Genomic DNA, 21,906 nt, shown 5'->3' with positions numbered 1-21,906 from the left:
AGGGGATCAAATACTGTATAGTAGGGGTGGGATTTATCTATAAATGTTTTCATCTATAATTTTGTTCACCTGAGTGCGCCTTGCACTATAAACTGAGAAAGTCAGGGAAACTCACAAGAAGCAGAAGAGACAGAGAGAGAGACAGAGAGAGAGACAGAGAGAGAGACAGACAGACAGACAGACAGACAGACAGACAGACAGAGAGAGAGAGAGAGAGAGAGAGAGAGAGAGAGAGAGAGAGAGAGAGGGGGGGGGGGGAGAGAGGGAGAGAAGTAGAGAGAGAGAAGTAGAGAGAGAGAGAGAGAGGGGGAGAGGGGGAGAGGGAGAGAAGTAGAGAGAGAGAGAGAGAAGTAGAGAGAGAGAGAGAGAGGGGGAGAGGGGGAGAGAGGGAGAGAAGTAGAGAGAGAGAGGGAGAGAAGTAGAGAGAGAGAGAGAAGTAGAGAGAGAGAGAGAGAGAGAAGTAGAGAGAGAGAGAGAGAAGTAGAGAGAGAGAGAGAGAGAGAGATAAGTAGAGAGAGAGAGAGAGAGAGAGAGAGAGGGAGGAAGAGAGAGAGAGAGAGGAGAGAGAGAGGTCAATAATGGGATAGAAGTTGCTTCTCTCTTCTGTCACCATCTCTATTCTCTTTCACCCTGAACGAGCCCGTGTTGCGTGATCACAAAGCCCGGCGGAGCCACATGGCTGTTTCCACGTGTTCCAACCTGACGTCGAGCTCATTCTAAACCCCGCCCCCGCCCCCGCCCCCGTCTCTGTCCAACTCTCCTCTACTATTGGCCGGAGCGGCCGTCAATCAAACAAGAGGGGGGGGCAAGCCCACATGATTTGACAGTTGGTCGAGACGCGCCGTTTATGCTGAGTTATATACTTTATGATGGGTATGTTGGTGAGAAAAATGCCAGCACCTACTTGATAGTTAAAAATTAACATATCGATGTTGAGAAGCGCACACACACAACCACTGTCTTCTCTGTTATTCAACTATTTTTTAGGCGTTTTTTTTGGACCCATTCCCATCGGCCCTGACCTGTACTCACCGCCGGTAGGACGAGCGACGAGAACCAAGGACACCCTTTCTCTAACTGCCTTCGACGTCACAGGATCCGGTTTCCCCAACACGGAAACGTGATGTGGGCGAAGTCGTTTTTGTCGTTACTGCTGCCTGCAGTCGTTATTGTAGTGATGGCACGATCTCTCCTCTACTCCAATCCATAACTAACCGTAAAAAAAAAACACACGTCGATCTGTAGAAGACCTAGACATGTTGGACAAACGAAGGCCCGTCGCTGTGTGACCCAATGGACGGACCGCTGTAGAAGTTTACCGATAGTTTTCGACCTCTGTTTCTTATAGCTAACACGTTTTATTTCTGTTGATCGAGAGTCCCGTTCGTAGGTCTAGAAGCATGGGGAAGTTAGCACGCTGTCTCCCGATGTTGTTGTTGCTGCTGCTGTCTTGGAAAGGAAGCGACTTACAGGTGAGTGTTTGTTGTTGTTTACTTGTTTATGGGAAAGGGGGGGGGGGGGTGGGGGGGTAGACCCTTCTGCGCATGTGTGGCTCGTTGGTTGCCGTGCCACTGTCCGGTTGGTCTATTTCGGGAACACATACAGAGAGAGAACTCTAACTACACCTCAAGAATAGAACCCTGAAAATGAAAGAACCCCCGTGTCTGTCTGTCTGTCTGTCTGTCTGTCTGTCTGCCTGTCTGCCTGTCTGTCTCTCTGTCTGTCTGTCTGTCTGCCTGTCTGTCTGTCTGTCTGTCTGTCTGCCTGTCTGTCTGTCTGTCTGTCTGTCTGTCTGCCTGTTTGTCTGTCTGTCTGTCTGTGTTTTAAAGGGATACTTTGGGATGTTGGCAATGAGGCCCTTTATCAACTGAGTCAGATGAACTGGTGGATACCAGTTTTATGTCTCTGTCCAATATGAAGTTACAGGTAGTTTCGTGAGCCAACGCTAACTAGTGTTAGCACAATGACTGCTAATGCTAACTAGTGTTAGCACAATGACTGCTAATGCTAACTAGTGTTAGCATAATGACTGCTAAGCATTGGCTCGTGAAACTACCTCGTACTTCCTTCATACTGGACACAGAGAGAGAGACATAAAAATGGCATCCCACCAGTTCATCCGACTCTGGAAACTACCTCGTACTTCCTTCATACTGGACACAGAGAGAGACATAAAAATGGCATCCCACCAGTTCATCCGACTCTGGAAACTACCTCGTACTTCCTTCATACTGGACACAGAGAGAGAGACATAAAAATGGCATCCCACCAGTTCATCCGACTCTGGGGAAATAGAAAAAGGGCCTGATTGCCCAAATCTGGAAGTATCCTGTTTTATAGTGTGGACACACTATATACAAATAATTCCTACTGAATATGTGGTGTAGTTAACCGCATCATAGTGTTACTACTATTCACGGGAGCGTTGTTATTATGGACATTGGTATTGACCCGTGACCTTTTACCCTCCTGTGATGTCATCAGCCGGAGTCGGTACGTTACAAAGTGACACTACCACCCGCCGAGTCGGGGGTGTCGCTCTCCTGCACTCTACCGTTTTGGACGCCTTTTTTTTAATTTTGTAGTTTTGTAAAGTAAAAGGCAATGAAGACTGAAAGGCGTGTTCCTTGTTAAGTTACCACATATCCCTTTTAAGGCACCACACGAGTCCGGTTCGGTGATGCCCCACACCTTGGTAAATACATATAGGAGTGGCTCGGCACACACAGACACACACACACACACAGACACACACACACACACACACACACACACACACACACACACCATGTGGTAAGAGGTTTCTTTGCTGAGAAGGAAGAGGGGGGTGTCTGCTCTTCAGGATGTGCTGGTGTAACACGGGGAAGCAAAAAGTCGTTTGATCCAGTCAATGAAAGATCAATCCAGTTGAATACAACAATTCACAGAGACATCTCCAGAAACAGAAGCAGGCCCTTTTTATATTCTAATCAGACAGCACCGAATGTCCTCTATCAGCCCGAGAGTATTGTACAAAGTCTCTCTCTAAACCAAAAAAAAAGCACAATGTCATCAATAAAATAAAAAGAATGTCATCAATACAATCAAATTCAGCCTCAGCAACCCTGCACACCAACCAGTGTTCCAAATGGAACCCTATGGAACTCCTGTGTGTTCCAATCAAATTCAGCCTCAGCAACCCTGCACACCAACCAGTGTTCCAAATGGAACCCTATGGAACTCCTGTGTGTTCCAATCAAATTCAGCCTCAGCAACCCTGCACACCAACCAGTGTTCCAAATGGAACCCTATGGAACTCCTGTGTGTTCCAATCAAATTCAGCCTCAGCAACCCTGCACACCAACGAGTGTTCCAAATGGAACCCTATGGAACTCCTGTGTGTTCCAATCAAATTCAGCCTCAGCAACCCTGCACACCAACCAGTGTTCCAAATGGAACCCTATGGAACTCCTGTGTGTTCCAATCAAATTCAGCCTCAGCAACCCTGCACACCAACCAGTGTTCCAAATGGAACCCTATGGAACTCCTGTGTGTTCCAATCAAATTCAGCCTCAGCAACCCTGCACACCAACGAGTGTTCCAAATGGAACCCTATGGAACTCCTGTGTGTTCCAATCAAATTCAGCCTCAGCAACCCTGCACACCAACCAGTGTTCCAAATGGAACCCTATGGAACTCCTGTGTGTTCCAATCAAATTCAGCCTCAGCAACCCTGCACACCAACCAGTGTTCCAAATGGAACCCTATGGAACTCCTGTGTGTTCCAATCAAATTCAGCCTCAGCAACCCTGCACACCAACCAGTGTTCCAAATGGAACCCTATGGAACTCCTGTGTGTTCCAATCAAATTCAGCCTCAGCAACCCTGCACACCAACGAGTGTTCCAAATGGAACCCTATGGAACTCCTGTGTGTTCCAATCAAATTCAGCCTCAGCAACCCTGCACACCAACGAGTGTTCCAAATGGAACCCTATGGAACTCCTGTGTGTTCCAATCAAATTCAGCCTCAGCAACCCTGCACACCAACCAGTGTTCCAAATGGAACCCTATGGAACTCCTGTGTGTTCCAATCAAATTCAGCCTCAGCAACCCTGCACACCAACCAGTGTTCCAAATGGAACCCTATGGAACTCCTGTGTGTTCCAATCAAATTCAGCCTCAGCAACCCTGCACACCAACGAGTGTTCCAAATGGAAGCCTATGGAACTCCTGTGTGTTCCAATCAAATTCAGCCTCAGCAACCCTGCACACCAACCAGTGTTCCAAATGGAAGCCTATGGAACTCCTGTGTGTTCCAGACAGTGAAAGACATAAAGACGCTAAGCGTTGTGTTAATTACTCTAAACTCAATATGAACTTTATTCATCTGAAAACGTTCCCCCATTACACCTGGTATCCTGGTCGAAGGAGATCACACACACAGCTGTAGACAGATTCACGTACCAGGGCTTCGACCGTCTTGGAAATGTGAGGTAACTGGCCAGGCCAATGTACGCGCTCACCGACATAGCCATTGGGGAGGGGGGAGGGGGGAGGGGAGGGGGATTGGCGCATATCAGACTCAAAAGAAACACGTGGCTTTTCTCTGTTACTTCACTATTACCCAGAGAGGACGCAGTAATGAGAGAAATCATATACTACTGGGGGAAATAATATGCTACTGAAAATATTAGGATGTAGTCTATGCATTCTATAGGACGACTCCTGAAAGGAGCTTGGCTACGTTTCATTCAGTTGCACCCCATCGTCAAGAAGGGCACCTATGGGTAGATGGGTAAAATATATATATAATAAGCAGACATTGAATATCCCTTTGAGCATAGTGACGTTATTCATTACACTTTGGATGGTGTATCAATACACCCCAGTCACTACAAAGATACAGGCGTTCTTCCTAACTCAGTTGCCGGAGAGGAAGGAAACTGCTTAGGGATTTCACCATGAGGCCAATGGTGACTTTAAAAACAGTTACAGAGTTGAATGGCTGTGATGGGAGAAAACTGAGGATGGGATCAACAACATTGTAGTTACTCCACAATACTAACCTAATTGACAGAGTGAAAAGAAGGAAGCCTGTACAGAATACAAATATTCCAAAACATGCGTCCTGTTTGCAACTAGGCACTAAAGTAAAATAGGGCTGTCCCCGACTAAAGAAAATCTCGGTCAACCGAAAGTCGCCTGTTCTTTCGACCAATCGATTGGTCGAAATGTTTAAACGTGTATTCTTCCATATATAGACACACCCTATATGTGTTTTTTAAATAAAATCAACAATATATGCATTGAGCTTGTCTGATGCTTTTAAGCTTACTGTTTGATGAATTAAGACACAAATGACTCAAGAGGGAGCCAGAGATCTATATAACCAGTAGAGGAGAACCTTAACCTGACCCGACCATCCTCCTCCCGCTCCTGATGCTTTTAAGCTTACTGTTTGATGAATTAAGACACAAATGACTCAAGAGGGAGCCAGAGATCTAGATAACCAGTAGAGGAGAACCTTAACCTTTGACCCGACCATCCTCCTCCCACTCCTACTGACTTTTCGTAGATTCTGCCGTTACTCTCCTGAAGTTGCCGGTAAAAGGCTACACAAGGGGTCGGCAACCTTTCCTCACATGTGGAATAGCCAATTGATCTCACCATTTCCCACCGATCTGCATGCCGGTTATGGTTTTCATATGCACATTTTTTAGTGGAACAGTTTAATTTCATTTATAATAACGTCTTCATATCAATATCAATCTATAATCAATATCGTTGTCATGTGGTTAGTCAAAATTCTATCCAAATCTAAATGAAAATGATACAAACCTAAAAAGTAACTAATATTGCCAACTATGTAAAAATAGCCTCCATAAAGCCAACAAATAAAAACATTGCAGCCTGCAGGTAGAAAATATCCTGATTAAAAAATACTATAAATCACAATGGTTACGCATGGCCTGTCTGCAACGAACTTGAAACATTGAATCAACTATTAACTTTTGTCTGGCCTGAAGCTTGTGCTAGCAAACTTGCAACATTGTATGAAATATTCTGGGCCCTCAGAGTTCCTGCGCCAGTGAGCTCGGGACGGACACAGCTGTAGGCTATTTGCGCCAAGGTATAATAAGTAATCAGGTGCCTACTATTTAATGACTTTTCCCCTGGATCAGAGCATGACATTTTTCCCTTTCACGCTGAGTGGTTATCGAAAGGGCTGGAAAGATTTTTCAGATACATTGAGGAACTAATGTCAATGGATGTAAAAACAGACTTCGTTTGCTTGAGGTGAAGAAAACATTACTTTGAGAAGCTCCACAGCTCATTAGTGGTGGTGCGTTAAGCCAATCAGAAATACTATCAGATCCCCATATGGGCACATTTATACAGTTGAAGTCGGAAGTTTACATACACCTTAGCCAAATACATTTAAACTCAGTTTTTCACAATTTCTGACATTTAATCCTAGTAAAAATTTCCTGTTTTAGGTCTCACCACTTTATTTTAAGAATGTGAAATGTCAGAATAATAGTAGAGAGAATGATTTATTTCAGCTTTTATTTCTTTCATCACATTCCCAGTCGGTCAGAAGTTTACATACACTCAATTAGTATTTGGTAGCATTGCCTTTAAATTGTTTAACTTAGGTCAAACATTTCTGGGAAACCTTCTACAAGCTTCCCACAATAAGTTGGGTGAATTTTGGCCCATTCCTCCTGACAGAGCTGGTGTAACTGAGTCAGGTTTGTAGGCCTCCTTGCTCGCACACACTTTCAGTTCTGCCCACAAATGTTCTATAGGATTGAGGTCAGGGCTTTGTGATGGCCACTCCAATGCCTTGACTTTGTTGTCCTTAAGCCATTTTGCCACAACTTTGGAAGTATGCTTGGGGTCATTGTTCATTTGGAAGACCTATTTGCGATCAAGCTTTAACTTCCTGACTGATGTCTTGAGATGTTGCTTCAATATATCCACATACATTTCCTTCCTCATGATGCCATCTATTTGTGAAGTGCACTAGTCCCTCCTGCAGCAAAGCACCCCCACAGCATGATGCTGCCACCCCCGTGCTTCAAGGTTGGGATCGTGTTCTTCGGCTTGCAAGCTTCCCCCTTGTTCCTCCAAACATAACGATGGTCATTATGGCCAAACAGTTTTATTTTTGGTTCATCAGACCAGAGGACATTTCTCCAAAAAGTACGATCTTTGTCCCCATGTGCAGTTGCAAACCGTAGTCTGGCTTTTTTATGGCGGTTTTGGAGTAGTGGCTTCTTCCTTGCTAGGCGGGCTTTCAGGTTATGTTGATAAAGGACTAGTTTTACTGTGGATATAGATACTTTTGTACCTGTTTCCTCCAGCATCTTCACAAGCTCCTTTGTTGTTGTTCTGGGATTGATTTGCACTTTTCGCACCAATGTACGTTCATCTCTAGGAGACAGAACGCGTCTCCTTCCTGAGCGGTATGACGGCTGCATGGTCCCATGGTGTTTATACTTGCGTACTATTGTTTGTACAGATGAACGTGGTACCTTCAGCCGTTTGGAAATTGCTCCCAAAGATGAACCAGACTTGTGGAGGTCTACAATTGTTTTTCCGAGGTCTTGGCTGATTTCTTTTGATTTTCCCATGATGTCAAGAAAAGAGGCACTGAGTCTGAAGGTAGGCCTTGAAATACATCCACAGGTACACCTCCAATTGACTCAAATTATGTCAATTAGCCTATCAGAAGCTTCTAAAGCCATGACATCTTTTTCTGGAATTTTCCAAGCTGTTTAAAAGCACAGTCAACTTAGTGTATGTAAACTTCTGACCCACTGGAATTGTGATACAGTGAATTATAAGTTAAATAATCTGTCTGTAAACAATTGTTGGAAAAATTACTTGTGTCATGCACAAAGTAGATGTCCTAACCGACTTGCCAAAACTATAGTTTGTTAACAAGAAATGTGTGGAGTGGTTGAAAAACAAGTTTTAATGACTCCAACCTAAGTGTATGTAAACTTCCGACTTCAACTGTACATTCAAACTGTTCTAAACCGAATACTACATTTGTGCGATTTTTCAGATACATTGAGGAACTATTGTCATTCTCAATGGATGTAAAAACAGACTTTGTTTGCTTGAGGTGAAGAAAACATGACTTTGAGAAGCTCCACAGCTCATTAGTGGTGGTGCGTTAAGCCAATCAGAAATACTATCAGATCCCCAAATGGGCACATTTATAGGCCTACATTTGTGCGCAGGCCAGGTAGCCTATAGTCCTACTTCTAAGCGTAATCAGGTGCGTGTCCTTTACTCAACATTGACAGGAGCGCTCCAAACAAAAGACAATGATTAAATTGACAAAACTCGTAAATGGAATGAAATAAACCATAACTTGTTTCTCACAAGTGTAGCAGGTTGTTGTGGTCCTCAAACAACGTGTTCACTCCGACCTAAGTGTATGTAAACTTCCGACTTCAACTGTACATACAGTGGGGAGAACAAGTATTTGATACACTGCCGATTTTGCAGGTTTTCCTACTTACAAAGCATGTAGAGGTCTGTAATTTTTATCATAGGTACACTTCAACTGTGAGAGACGGAATCTAAAACAAAAATCCAGAAAATCACATTGTATGATTTTAAAGTAATTTTAAAGTAAGTAAAGTCTTTGACAATTTTTTTAGCCTTCCTCTGACACCGCCTGGTATATTCTAAAAGTTAGAGGGAAAGATGAAGATATATATATATATATATATATATATATATATATATATACAGCGCATTTTGACCCCATGACTTTTCACATTACCCTTACAGTGCCTTCGGAAAGTATTCAGACCCCTTCACTTTTCTCCACATTTTGTTAGTTTACAGCCTTATTCTAAAATTGATTAAATAGTTTTTCCCCCTCATCAATCTACACACAATACCCCATAATGACAAAGCAAAAACAGGTTTTTAGAAATGTTTACACATTTTGTAAAAAACAGAAATACCTTATTTACATAAGTATTCAGACCCTTTGTTGTGAGACTTGAAATTGAGCTCAGGTGCATCTTGTTTCCATTGATCATCCTTGAGATGTGTCTACAACTTGATTGGAGTCCACTTGTGGTAAATTAAATTGCTTTGGATATGATTTGGAAAGGCACACACCTGTCTGTAAGGTCCCAGTGGCGCAGTGGTCTAAGGCACTGCATCGCAGTGCTAGCTGTGCCACTAAAGATCCTGGTTCGAATCCAGGCTCTGCTGTAGCCGGCCGCAACCGGGAGACCAATGGGGCGGGGCGTGGCCTTCATGGTCGAATTGCTGCATCTCGCTGGCTTGACGGTGGAGCATCAAACCACAGTTGGAAAGAGGAGATGTAGACTGACTTAAGTTAGAAAACAACTGCTTTTAATCATTAGTTAACACTCCTGCTGTTAGGTCAACTTTATCTACATGAAATAAATTAAATGAATGTTGGCCTATTTCAACTGTTTTGACTGTTATTTTATTTTCATGGTGGTCTTCATCCATAACGGTCAGTTACACGATTATTCAATTACTGTCACAGCCCTAACACACACACACACACACACACACACACACACACACACACACACACACACACACACACACACACACACACACACACACACACACACACACACACGCAGTGATACTATATGTGTCTGCTTTGACAACACTGGTCAGACATCGATCGTTTGATCGCTGGCTTCTCTACTCTCTCTCTACTCCCCAGGTGAAGTCAGTCTCTACTCTCTCTCTACTCTCCAGGTGAAGTCAGTCTCTACTCTCTCTCTACTCCCCAGGTGAAGTCAGTCTCTACTCTCTCTCTACTCTCCAGGTGAAGTCAGTCTCTGCTCCCCAGGTGAAGTCAGTCTCTACTCTCTCTCTGCTCCCCAGGTGAAGTCAGTCTCTACTCTCTCTCTCTACTCTCCAGGTGAAGTCAGTCTCTACTCTCTCTCTGCTCCCCAGGTGAAGTCAGTCTCTACTCTCTCTCTACTCTCCAGGTGAAGTCAGTCTCTACTCTCCAGGTGAAGTCAGTCTCTACTCTCTCTCTACTCTCCAGGTGAAGTCAGTCTCTACTCTCTCTCTGCTCCCCAGGTGAAGTCAGTCTCTACTCTCTCTCTACTCTCCAGGTGAAGTCAGTCTCTACTCTCTCTCTACTCCCCAGGTGAAGTCAGTCTCTACTCTCTCTCTACTCTCCAGGTGAAGTCAGTCTCTACTCTCTCTCTACTCCCCAGGTGAAGTCAGTCTCTACTCTCTCTCTACTCTCCAGGTGAAGTCAGTCTCTACTCTCTCTCTGCTCCCCAGGTGAAGTCAGTCTCTACTCTCCAGGTGAAGTCAGTCTCTACTCTCTCTCTGCTATCCAGGTGAAGTCAGTCTCTACTCTCTCTCTGCTCCCCAGGTGAAGTCAGGCTCTACTCTCTCTCTACTCTCCAGGTGAAGTCAGGCTCTACTCTCTCTCTACTCTCCAGGTGAAGTCAGTCTCTACTCTCCAGGTGAAGTCAGTCTCTACTCTCCAGGTGAAGTCAGTCTCTACTCTCTCTCTGCTCCCCAGGTGAAGTCAGTCTCTACTCTCTCTCTGCTCTCCAGGTGAAGTCAGTCTCTACTCTCTCTCTGCTCCCCAGGTGAAGTCAGTCTCTACTCTCTCTCTACTCTCCAGGGGAAGTCATTCTCTACTCTCTCTCTCTACTCCCCAGGTGAAGTCAGTCTCTACTCTCTCTCTACTCTCCAGGTGAAGTCAGTCTCTACTCTCTCTCTACTCTCCAGGTGAAGTCAGTCTCTACTCTCTCTCTACTCTCCAGGTGAAGTCAGTCTCTACTCTCTCTCTGCTCCCCAGGTGAAGTCAGTCTCTACTCTCTCTCTGCTCCCCAGGTGAAGTCAGTCTCTACTCTCTCTCTACTCTCCAGGGGAAGTCATTCTCTACTCTCTCTCTCTACTCCCCAGGTGAAGTCAGTCTCTACTCTCTCTCTACTCTCCAGGTGAAGTCAGTCTCTACTCTCTCTCTACTCTCCAGGTGAAGTCAGTCTCTACTCTCTCTCTGCTCTCCAGGTGAAGTCAGTCTCTACTCTCTCTCTGCTCCCCAGGTGAAGTCAGTCTCTACTCTCTCTCTACTCTCCAGGTGAAGTCAGTCTCTACTCTCTCTCTGCTCCCCAGGTGAAGTCAGTCTCTACTCTCTCTCTGCTCCCCAGGTGAAGTCAGTCTCTACTCTCTCTACTCTCCAGGTGAAGTCAGTCTCTACTCTCCAGGTGAAGTCAGTCTCTACTCTCTCTCTGCTCCCCAGGTGAAGTTAGTCTCTACTCTCTCTCTACTCTCCAGGTGAAGTCAGTCTCTACTCTCCAGGTGAAGTCAGTCTCTACTCTCTCTCTACTCTCCAGGTGAAGTCAGTCTCTACTCTCTCTCTACTCTCCAGTTGAAGTCAGTCTCTACTCTCTCTACTCCCCAGGTGAAGTCAGTCTCTACTCTCTCTCTGCTCTCCAGGTGAAGTCAGTCTCTACTCTCTCTCTGCTCCCCAGGTGAAGTCAGTCTCTACTCTCTCTCTACTCTCCAGGGGAAGTCATTCTCTACTCTCTCTCTCTACTCCCCAGGTGAAGTCAGTCTCTACTCTCTCTCTACTCTCCAGGTGAAGTCAGTCTCTACTCTCTCTCTACTCCCCAGGTGAAGTCAGTCTCTACTCTCTCTCTACTCTCCAGGTGAAGTCAGTCTCTACTCTCTCTCTGCTCCCCAGGTGAAGTCAGTCTCTACTCTCTCTCTACTCTCCAGGTGAAGTCAGTCTCTACTCTCTCTCTACTCTCCAGGTGAAGTCAGTCTCTACTCTCCAGGTGAAGTCAGTCTCTACTCTCTCTCTACTCTCCAGGTGAAGTCAGTCTCTACTCTCTCTCTACTCTCCAGTTGAAGTCAGTCTCTACTCTCTCTACTCCCCAGGTGAAGTCAGTCTCTACTCTCTCTCTGCTCCCCAGGTGAAGTCAGTCTCTACTCTCTCTCTGCTCTCCAGGTGAAGTCAGTCTCTACTCTCTCTCTACTCTCCAGGTGAAGTCAGTCTCTACTCTCCAGGTGAAGTCAGTCTCTACTCTCTCTCTACTCTCCAGGTGAAGTCAGTCTCTACTCTCTCTACTCCCCAGGTGAAGTCAGTCTCTACTCTCTCTCTGCTCCCCAGGTGAAGTCAGTCTCTACTCTCTCTCTGCTCTCCAGGTGAAGTCAGTCTCTACTCTCTCTCTACTCTCCAGGTGAAGTCAGTCTCTACTCTCCAGGTGAAGTCAGTCTCTACTCTCTCTCTGCTATCCAGGTGAAGTCAGTCTCTACTCTCTCTCTACTCTCCAGGTGAAGTCAGTCTCTACTCTCTCTCTACTCTCCAGGTGAAGTCAGTCTCTACTCTCTCTCTACTCTCCAGTTGAAGTCAGTCTCTACTCTCTCTACTCCCCAGGTGAAGTCAGTCTCTACTCTCTCTCTGCTCCCCAGGTGAAGTCAGTCTCTACTCTCTCTCTGCTCTCCAGGTGAAGTCAGTCTCTACTCTCTCTCTACTCTCCAGGTGAAGTCAGTCTCTACTCTCCAGGTGAAGTCAGTCTCTACTCTCTCTCTGCTATCCAGGTGAAGTCAGTCTCTACTCTCTCTCTGCTATCCAGGTGAAGTCAGTCTCTACTCTCTCTCTACTCTCCAGGTGAAGTCAGTCTCTACTCTCTCTCTGCTCCCCAGGTGAAGTCAGTCTCTACTCTCCAGGTGAAGTCAGTCTCTACTCTCTCTCTGCTCTCCAGGTGAAGTCAGTCTCTACTCTCTCTCTGCTCCCCAGGTGAAGTCAGTCTCTACTCTCTCTCTACTCCCCAGGTGAAGTCAGTCTCTACTCTCTCTCTACTCTCCAGGTGAAGTCAGTCTCTACTCTCTCTCTACTCTCCAGGTGAAGTCAGTCTCTACTCTCTCTCTACTCTCCAGGTGAAGTCAGTCTCTACTCTCTCTCTACTCTCCAGGTGAAGTCAGTCTCTACTCTCTCTCTACTCTCCAGGTGAAGTCAGTCTCTACTCTCTCTCTCTACTCTCCAGGTGAAGTCAGTCTCTACTCTCTCTCTACTCCCCAGGTGAAGTCAGTCTCTACTCTCTCTCTACTCCCCAGGTGAAGTTAGTCTCTACTCTCTCTCTACTCTCCAGGTGAAGTCAGTCTCTACTCTCTCTCTACTCTCCAGGTGAAGTCAGTCTCTACTCTCTCTACTCTCCAGGTGAAGTCAGTCTCTACTCTCTCTCTGCTCCCCAGGTGAAGTCAGTCTCTACTCTCTCTCTGCTCCCCAGGTGAAGTCAGTCTCTACTCTCCAGGTGAAGTCAGTCTCTACTCTCCAGGTTAAGTCAGTCTCTACTCTCCAGGTGAAGTCAGTCTCTACTCTCTCTCTGCTCTCCAGGTGAAGTCAGTCTCTGCTCCCCAGGTGAAGTCAGTCTCTACTCTCTCTACTCTCCAGGTGAAGTCAGTCTCTACTCTCTCTCTCTACTCCCCAGGTGAAGTCAGTCTCTACTCTCTCTCTACTCTCCAGGTGAAGTCAGTCTCTACTCTCTCTACTCTCCAGGTGAAGTCAGTCTCTACTCTCTCTCTACTCTCCAGGTGAAGTCAGTCTCTACTCTCTCTCTGCTCTCCAGGTGAAGTCAGTCTCTACTCTCCAGGTGAAGTCAGTCTCTACTCTCTCTCTACTCTCCAGGTGAAGTCAGTCTCTACTCTCTCTCTACTATCCAGGTGAAGTCAGTCTCTACTCTCTCTCTGCTCCCCAGGTGAAGTCAGTCTCTACTCTCTCTCTGCTCCCCAGGTGAAGTCAGTCTCTACTCTCTCTCTACTCTCCAGGTGAAGTCAGTCTCTACTCTCTCTCTACTCCCCAGGTGAAGTCAGTCTCTACTCTCTCTCTACTCTCCAGGTGAAGTCAGTCTCTACTCTCTCTCTACTCTCCAGGTGAAGTCAGTCTCTACTCTCTCTACTCTCCAGGTGAAGTCAGTCTCTACTCTCTCTCTACTCTCCAGGTGAAGTCAGTCTCTACTCTCTCTCTACTCTCCAGGTGAAGTCAGTCTCTACTCTCTCTCTGCTCTCCAGGTGAAGTCAGTCTCTACTCTCTCTCTGCTCCCCAGGTGAAGTCAGTCTCTACTCTCTCTCTGCTCCCCAGGTGAAGTCAGTCTCTACTCTCTCTCTACTCTCCAGGTGAAGTCAGTCTCTACGCTCTCTCTGCTCCCCAGGTGAAGTCAGTCTCTACTCTCCAGGTGAAGTCAGTCTCTACTCTCTCTCTGCTCCCCAGGTGAAGTCAGTCTCTACTCTCTCTCTGCTCCCCAGGTGAAGTCAGTGGGTGTAACTCTACCAGAGTCTCTACTGTTTGTTTCTACTCTGGACGGGAGTCTACACGCTGTCTCCAAGCAGTCTGGAGACATCAAATGGACGCTCAAAGAAGGTCAGCACACGCTCTCACTCCCACATATTGTATATTATAATAATATATACAGTGGGGAAAAAAAGTATTTAGTCAGCCACCAATTGTGCAAGTTCTCCCACTTAAAAAGATGAGAGAGGCCTGTAATTTTCATCATAGGTACACGTCAACTATGACTGACAAAATGAGGGAAAAAAATCCAGAAAATCACATTGTAGGATTTTTAATGAATTTATTTGCAAATTATGGTGGAAAATAAGTATTTGGTCACCTACAAACAAGCAAGATTTCTGGCTCTCACAGACCTGTAACTTCTTCTTTAAGAGGCTCCTCTGTCCTCCACTCGTTACCTGTATTAATGGCACCTGTTTGGACTTGTTATCAGTATAAAAGACACCTGTCCACAACCTCAAACAGTCACACTCCAAACTCCACTATGGCCAAGACCAAAGAGCTGTCAAAGGACACCAGAAACAAAATTGTAGACCTGTACCAGGCTGGGAAGACTGAATCTGCAATAGGTAAGCAGCTTGGTTTGAAGAAATCAACTGTGGGAGCAATTATTAGGAAATGGAAGACATACAAGACCACTGATAATCTCCCTCGATCTGGGGCTCCACGCAAGATCTCACCCCGTGGGGTCAAAATGATCACAAGAACGGTGAGCAAAAATACCAGAACCACACGGGGGGACCTAGTGAATGACCTGCAGAGAGCTGGGACCAAAGTAACAAAGCCTACCATCAGTAACACACTACGCCGCCAGGGATTCAAATCCTGCAGTGCCAGACGTGTCCCCCTGCTTAAGCCAGTACATGTCCAGGCCCGTCTGAAGTTTGCTAGAGTGCATTTGGATGATCCAGAAGAGGATTGGGAGAATGTCATATGGTCAGATGAAACCAAAATAGAACTTTTTGGTAAAAACTCAACTCGTCGTGTTTGGAGGACAAAGAATGCTAAGTTGCATCCAAAGAACACCATACCTACTGTGAAGCATGGGGGTGGAAACATCATGCTTTGGGGCTGTTTTTCTGCAAAGGGACCAGGACGACTGATTCGTGTAAAGGAAAGAATGAATGACACACCGCCCGGGCAACGAAGGAGTGGCTTCGTAAGAAGCATTTCAAGGTCCTGGAGTGGCCTAGCCAGTCTCCAGATCTCAACCCCATAGAAAATCTTTGGAGGGAGTTGAAAGTCTGTGTTGCCCAGCGACAGCCCCAAAACAGCACTGCTCTAGAGGAGATCTGCATGGAGGAATGGGCCAAAATACCAGCAACAGTGTGTGAAAACCTTGTGAAGACTTACAGAAAACGTTTGACCTGTGTCATTGCCAACAAAGGGTATATAACAAAGTATTGAGAAACGTTTGTTATTGACCAAATACTTATTTTCCACCATAATTTGCAAATAAATTCATTAAAAATCCTACAATGTGATTTTCTGGATTTTTTTTCCTAATTTTGTCTGTCATAGTTGACGTGTACCTATGATGAAAATTACAGGCCTCTCTCATCTTTTTAAGTGAGAGAACTTGCACAATTGGTGGCTGACTAAATACTTTTTTCCCACACTGTACGTACAGTATAGTATAATAATATATACAGTATAGTATAATAATATATACAGTATAGTATAATAATACATACAGTATAGTATAATAATATATACATACAGTATAGTATAATAATATATACATACAGTATAGTATAATAATTATACATATAGTATAGTAATATATACATACAGTATAGTATAGTAATATATACATACAGTATAGTATAATAATATATACATACAGTATAGTATAATAATATATACATACAGTATAGTATAATAATATATACATACAGTATAGTATAATAATATATACATACAGTATAGTATAATAATATATACATACAGTATAGTATAATAATTATACATACAGTATAGTATAATAATATATACATACAGTATAGTATAGTAATATATACATACAGTATAGTATAGTAATATATACATACAGTATAGTATAGTAATATATACAGTATAGTATAATAATACATACAGTATAGTATAATAATATATACAGTATAGTATAATAATATATACAGTATAGTATAATAATATATACATACAGTATAGTATAATAATATATACATACAGTATAGTATAATAATATATACAGTATAGTATAATAATATATACAGTATAGTATAATAATACATACAATATAGTATGATAATATATACGTACAGTATAGTATAATAATATATACGTACAGTATAGTATAATAATATATACGTACAGTATAGTGTAATAATATATACATACAGTATAGTATAATAATATATACATACAGTATAGTATAATAATTATACATACAGTATAGTATAATAATTATACATACAGTATAGTATAATAATATATACATACAGTATAGTATAGTAATATATACATACAGTATAGTATAGTAATATATACATACAGTATAGTATAATAATATATACATACAGTATAGTATAGTAATATATACAGTATAGTATAATAATATATACATACAGTATAGTATAATAATATATACAGTATAGTATAATATATACATACAGTATAGTATGATAATATATACATACAGTATAGTATAATAATATATACATACAGTATAGTATAATAATATATACAGTATAGTATAATAATATATACATACAGTATAGTATAATAATATATACATATAGTATAATAATATATACATACAGTATAGTATAATAATATATACATACAGTATAGTATAATAATATATACATATAGTATAATCATATATACAGTATAGTATAATCATATATACATACAGTATAGTATAATAATATATACATACAGTATAGTATAATAATATATACAGTATAGTATAATAATATATACAGTATAGTATAAGATATACATACAGTATAGTATAATAATATATACATACAGTATAGTATAATGATATATACATTTTTTACATTTTTAGTCATTTAGCAGACGCTCTTATCCAGAGAGACTTACAGTTAGTGAGTGCATACATTTTTTTATATATACAGAAGATAGTTTGAGCCAATCAGTTGTGTTGTGACAAGGTAGGGGTGGTATACAGAAGATAGCCCTATTTGGTAAAAGACCAAGTATTATGGCAAGAACAGCTCAAATAATCAAAGAGAAACGACAGTCCATCATTACTTTAAGACATGTTCAGTCAATACGGAAAATTTCAAGAACTTTGAAAGTTTCTTCAAGTGCAGTCGCAAAAACCATCAAGCGCTATGATGAAACTGGATCTCATGAGGACCACCACAGGAAAGGAAGACCCAGAGTTACCTCTGCTGCAGAGGATAAGTTCATTAGTTACCAGCCTCAGAAATTGCAGCCCAAATAAGTGCTTCACGGAGTTCAAGTAACAGACACATCTCAACATCAACTGTTCAGAGGAGACTGTGTGAATCAGGCCTTCATGGTCGAATTGCTGCAAAGAAACCACTACTAAAGGACACCAATAAGAAGAAGAGACTTGCTTGGGCCAAGAAACACGAGCAATGGACATTAGACCGGTGGAAATCTGTCCTTTGGTCTGGAGTCCAAATTGGAGATTTTTGGTTCCAACCGCCGTGTCTTTGTGAGACGCAGTCTGAGTGAACCGATGACCTCAGCATGTGTAGTTCCCACCGTGAAGCATGGAGGAGGAGGTGTTATGGTGTGGGGGTGCTTTGCTGGTGACACTGTCTGTGATTTATTTATAATTCAAGGCAGAGTTAACCAGCATGGCTACCACAGCATTCTACAGCGATACGCCATCCCATCTGGTTTGGGCTTATTGGGACTATCATTTGTTTTTCAACAGGACTGTTACGAACCCCGTGGCTCTAAACGTCTAGGGTGGATGGACATGAGACCCGTAACATAAATTATGCAAATTAGTAGTGTGGCATGGAGCAGTGAGAACAAATGTGACACAACAACCATGAACTACCGTCAAACACAAATGGTTTATTACTAAACACACGGTAAAGGTTTGGGAAAAAGGGCTGAGCAGGACCCAAGAAATGAAACAATAGTGTAAAACCCCCTAAACTGATCTAGCCTGCCTGAAGAACCGCTAGGCTACTGCTAGTCATACAAAAGTACAGTGGGTGGTCCGCTCAGGTCTAACTAGTGTTTTTAGACAGAATTCTTCCTACGGGTAATGTACGCCCAAGGGCAACTAGCTTAAACTCCCCTTTTCCCAGAAACACACAAAGCTACCAAACAGGGTAATCAGCAACAAAGTAAGTACACAATACACAGGACACCACAGTATCCACACTCACATAAAGAAATGGCTTCTAACAAAGTTACCCATAGGGTAACCAACAACTTAGTGAGTACACAACACACAGGACACCACCGTGTCCATACTCACATATGGCAAAAATCTCTCTCTCTCAACAAACACAAGTTTGGTGTTTATAAGATGGGATGTGTGATTGAACAAACGAGTAACAGGTGGTGCTATTCACAGGAATGTTCACTGATTGGTCCAATCAGCAGACACCTCAACGACCACCAATCAGGAACATACAGGACACCTGTGATTAGGGCAGAAAGAGTAGAAACACACAAAAACACAGGATACCTGTATCCGTAACACTCCCACCCTTAAAAGAGCAAACCACAATGGTTTGCGACACACGTACTATCACAACACCCAAATTCACAAATCATCCTATCGGGATAACACAAAAAACCTATATCATCAAACACGAGACAAAGCATCTGCCAACACATTATCCAACCCCTCTTCGCAGAGGAATGGCCTCTGGGTACCTGGCGGCCACACACATAATTGTCAACATAAACTGGTTACCAGATTTTGTTTTTGGTAATGGTCCAACACAATCAACCATCACATGTTCGAATGGTTCACCTATGGCCGGTATGGGACAAAGAGGCGCGGGGGAAATAACCTGGTTCGGTTTCCCAACTACTTGACAGGTGTGGCAAGTCCGACAGAACTGAGCCACATCTTGTTTTAAACCAGGCCAAAAGAAATGTCGCAAAACACGATCATAAGTCTTGGTGACTCCCAGATGTCCGGACCACTGGTGATCATGAGCGAGGGATAAAACATTTTGTTGAAAGGCTGTAGGAATCACTATTTGGTAAACAGCATTCCAATCTCCGCCAGCGTCAACATGGGATGTCCATTTACGCATGAGGAGATTACCATCAATGAAGTATGCCATGTTTTTCTTCTTTAGCTCCTCCTCTGAGACAACACTAGAAAAACATTTAGCCAGGCTAATGTCAACCTGTTGGTTAGCGATCAGCTGCTCACGAGTAACTGGTAACTGTATTGCCTCAGCAACAAGTTCCACATCCTTCTTCCTTTCTCTGGGCTGTTGGTCAGACGGCACCAGCTTACCAGAGGTAGCACCCGAACTATCCTCTGGGTCACACTCTCTGAATAGAATCGTGTCTGACAAATCTACCACTTCACCCACTTGTCGTGCTTGAGCACGTGTGACTGCACAAGCGGGGAACACATCTGGATAACCCTGTGCCAGCTCCTCGGAGAGAGACTGGTCACTTTTATCTAATACCTCCAATACGGGTATCACCTTTCCTCCGGCAATATCGTTGCCCATTATAAATGTCACACCTTTTACTGGCAACATAGGACGTACGCCAACTCTGAACAATCCACTGACTAACTCAGAGTGTACGTTCACAAAGTGCAATGGCACTGGGACGAAACCCATTTCAATTCCTTGTACTAACACACTGGAACCACAATATGTATTATTAGACAAGGGCAACACATCAGATAGTATGAACGACTGCGCCGCACCAGTATCTCTGAGGATTCTAACTAGACGCTGAGACGCTTCGTCATCTGATATAGAAACAAACCCCTCAAAAATGAACGGTTCATAACTGTGATCTGGGACAGGGACTTTCAAACCACATTCACTATGAGGCTTCTGTCTTGATTCCGGCCTTACAACCGTACGAATCAGCCCAACACCCGTTGGCGGCCTGGCGTGCTGAGGCATCCCCGGTTTGCGTTTACGCAGAAAGAAATCATTAACCATATGTCCCACCTTATGACAATAGAAACAGTGACGCACATCTTTTGGGCGCGCTGGATGTACTGCTGGTCGACTAGGACTAAAAGTTAGCAACTCCGCAGCCCTGCTCTCCGTACGAGCCGAAAACACGCTCTTATGCGTCAACACAAACTCGTCTGCCAATACAGACGCTTCCGACAGTGAGGATACTTTCTGTTCGTTCAGATAAACTACAATGCGTTCCGGTAAGCAATTTTTAAACTCTTCTAACAAGATTAACTCCCGTAGAGAGTTAAAATCAGTAACCTTACTAGCACTGTGCCATTTGTCAAACAGATTTCCTTTGTCTCTAGCAAACTCCACATAAGTCTGAGTAGGAGACTTTTTATGAGACCTAAATCTCTGTCGATATGCCTCAGGAACAAGCTCATAGGCACGAAGAACAGTAGCTTTGACCACTTCATAATTCAAACTGTCTTCAAGAGGTAGCGCTGCCAGAACCTCTTGAGCTTTACCTGTTAGTTTACACTGAAGTAATAGGCACCATACCTCTTCGGGCCATTTCAATGCTACCGCTATCCGTTCAAACACACTGAAATAGGAATCAACCTCTGACTCCCGGAACACAGGTACCAAGGTGATCTGCCTACTAATATCAAACGTAGCAGCCGACACAGCTGGTGAGGATGGCTCACTAGCAGGCATAGTATGATCAGAGACTAACCCTCGCTGTTTCTGCCTCTAGTTCCATTTTACGCATCTCCAGTTCCATCTTACGCGTCTCCAGTTCTTGATCAAGCCTACGCGTCTCCAGTTCTGCCTCTAGCTCCATTTTACGCATCTCCAGCTTGTCTTGCCTGATTTGTGCCCGCTCTTCCGCCTCCATTTGGAGCCGTGTCGAGCGGACATCGATCCTGGCATCACTGTCAGTCAGTGGGGAGAGTGGGTCATAACGGGGCAATGTGGCTGGAGCCTTAGCCTCGTCCTCAGACACTGATGGGCTTACAGGAACAGCAACCACATCCCCTACAGGAGCAGCAGACTCAGGCGGCGGTAACTCAAGCACTCGCTCGCTCAACAATATTTCTAACACCGCTTTCCTCACTTCGGCTTTCACTAAAACCCTTGATATCGGTACTGAAAAGTGGTCAGCCAAAGCCTGTAGATCCACTCTACGGCAATTCTCAAAAACCTCCCACGTAGGGTTTTCCAAAAATGCCTCTAACTCAAAAGTAGCCATCCTACTAGCAACACGAGCCGTCGACTACAGAACACAAAAAAAAACAGGTAGTTACAGCTGCCAAGCTCAACACTGAACCAGACACTTACTAATTTGCATGAGTAGCATGGGATATATCCCGGACGAACCCCCACTTTATGTTACGAACCCCGTGGCTCTAAACGTCTAGGGTGGATGGACATGAGACCCGTAACATAAATTATGCAAATTAGTAGTGTGGCATGGAGCAGTGAGAACAAAT

The 21,906-nt window shown here is 43.7% G+C and overlaps 1 protein-coding gene across 1 annotated transcript in view; it reads left to right on the top strand.

Moving 5' to 3' along the window:
• The first annotated feature begins 1,098 nt into the window (after positions 1-1,098).
• LOC311119949 (serine/threonine-protein kinase/endoribonuclease IRE1-like) overlaps positions 1,099-21,906 on the top strand; it is a 58,482-nt gene continuing 37,674 nt past the window's right edge. Inside the window, exons 1-2 of the mRNA XM_084194594.1 lie at positions 1,099-1,472; positions 14,276-14,390. Of these exons, the coding sequence (XP_084050720.1) occupies positions 1,401-1,472; positions 14,276-14,390 (187 nt within the window). The 5' untranslated portion in view covers positions 1,099-1,400. The remainder of the gene's footprint in view (positions 1,473-14,275; positions 14,391-21,906) is intronic.

Source organism: Coregonus lavaretus, assembly GCF_964263955.1.
Source record: "Coregonus lavaretus genome assembly, contig: HAP1_SCAFFOLD_2108, whole genome shotgun sequence".
Classification (NCBI taxonomy): Eukaryota; Metazoa; Chordata; class Actinopteri; order Salmoniformes; family Salmonidae; genus Coregonus; species Coregonus lavaretus.
The sequence above is the reverse complement of the archived record's forward strand: the minus strand, read 5'-3'. Positions and strand labels throughout refer to the sequence as shown.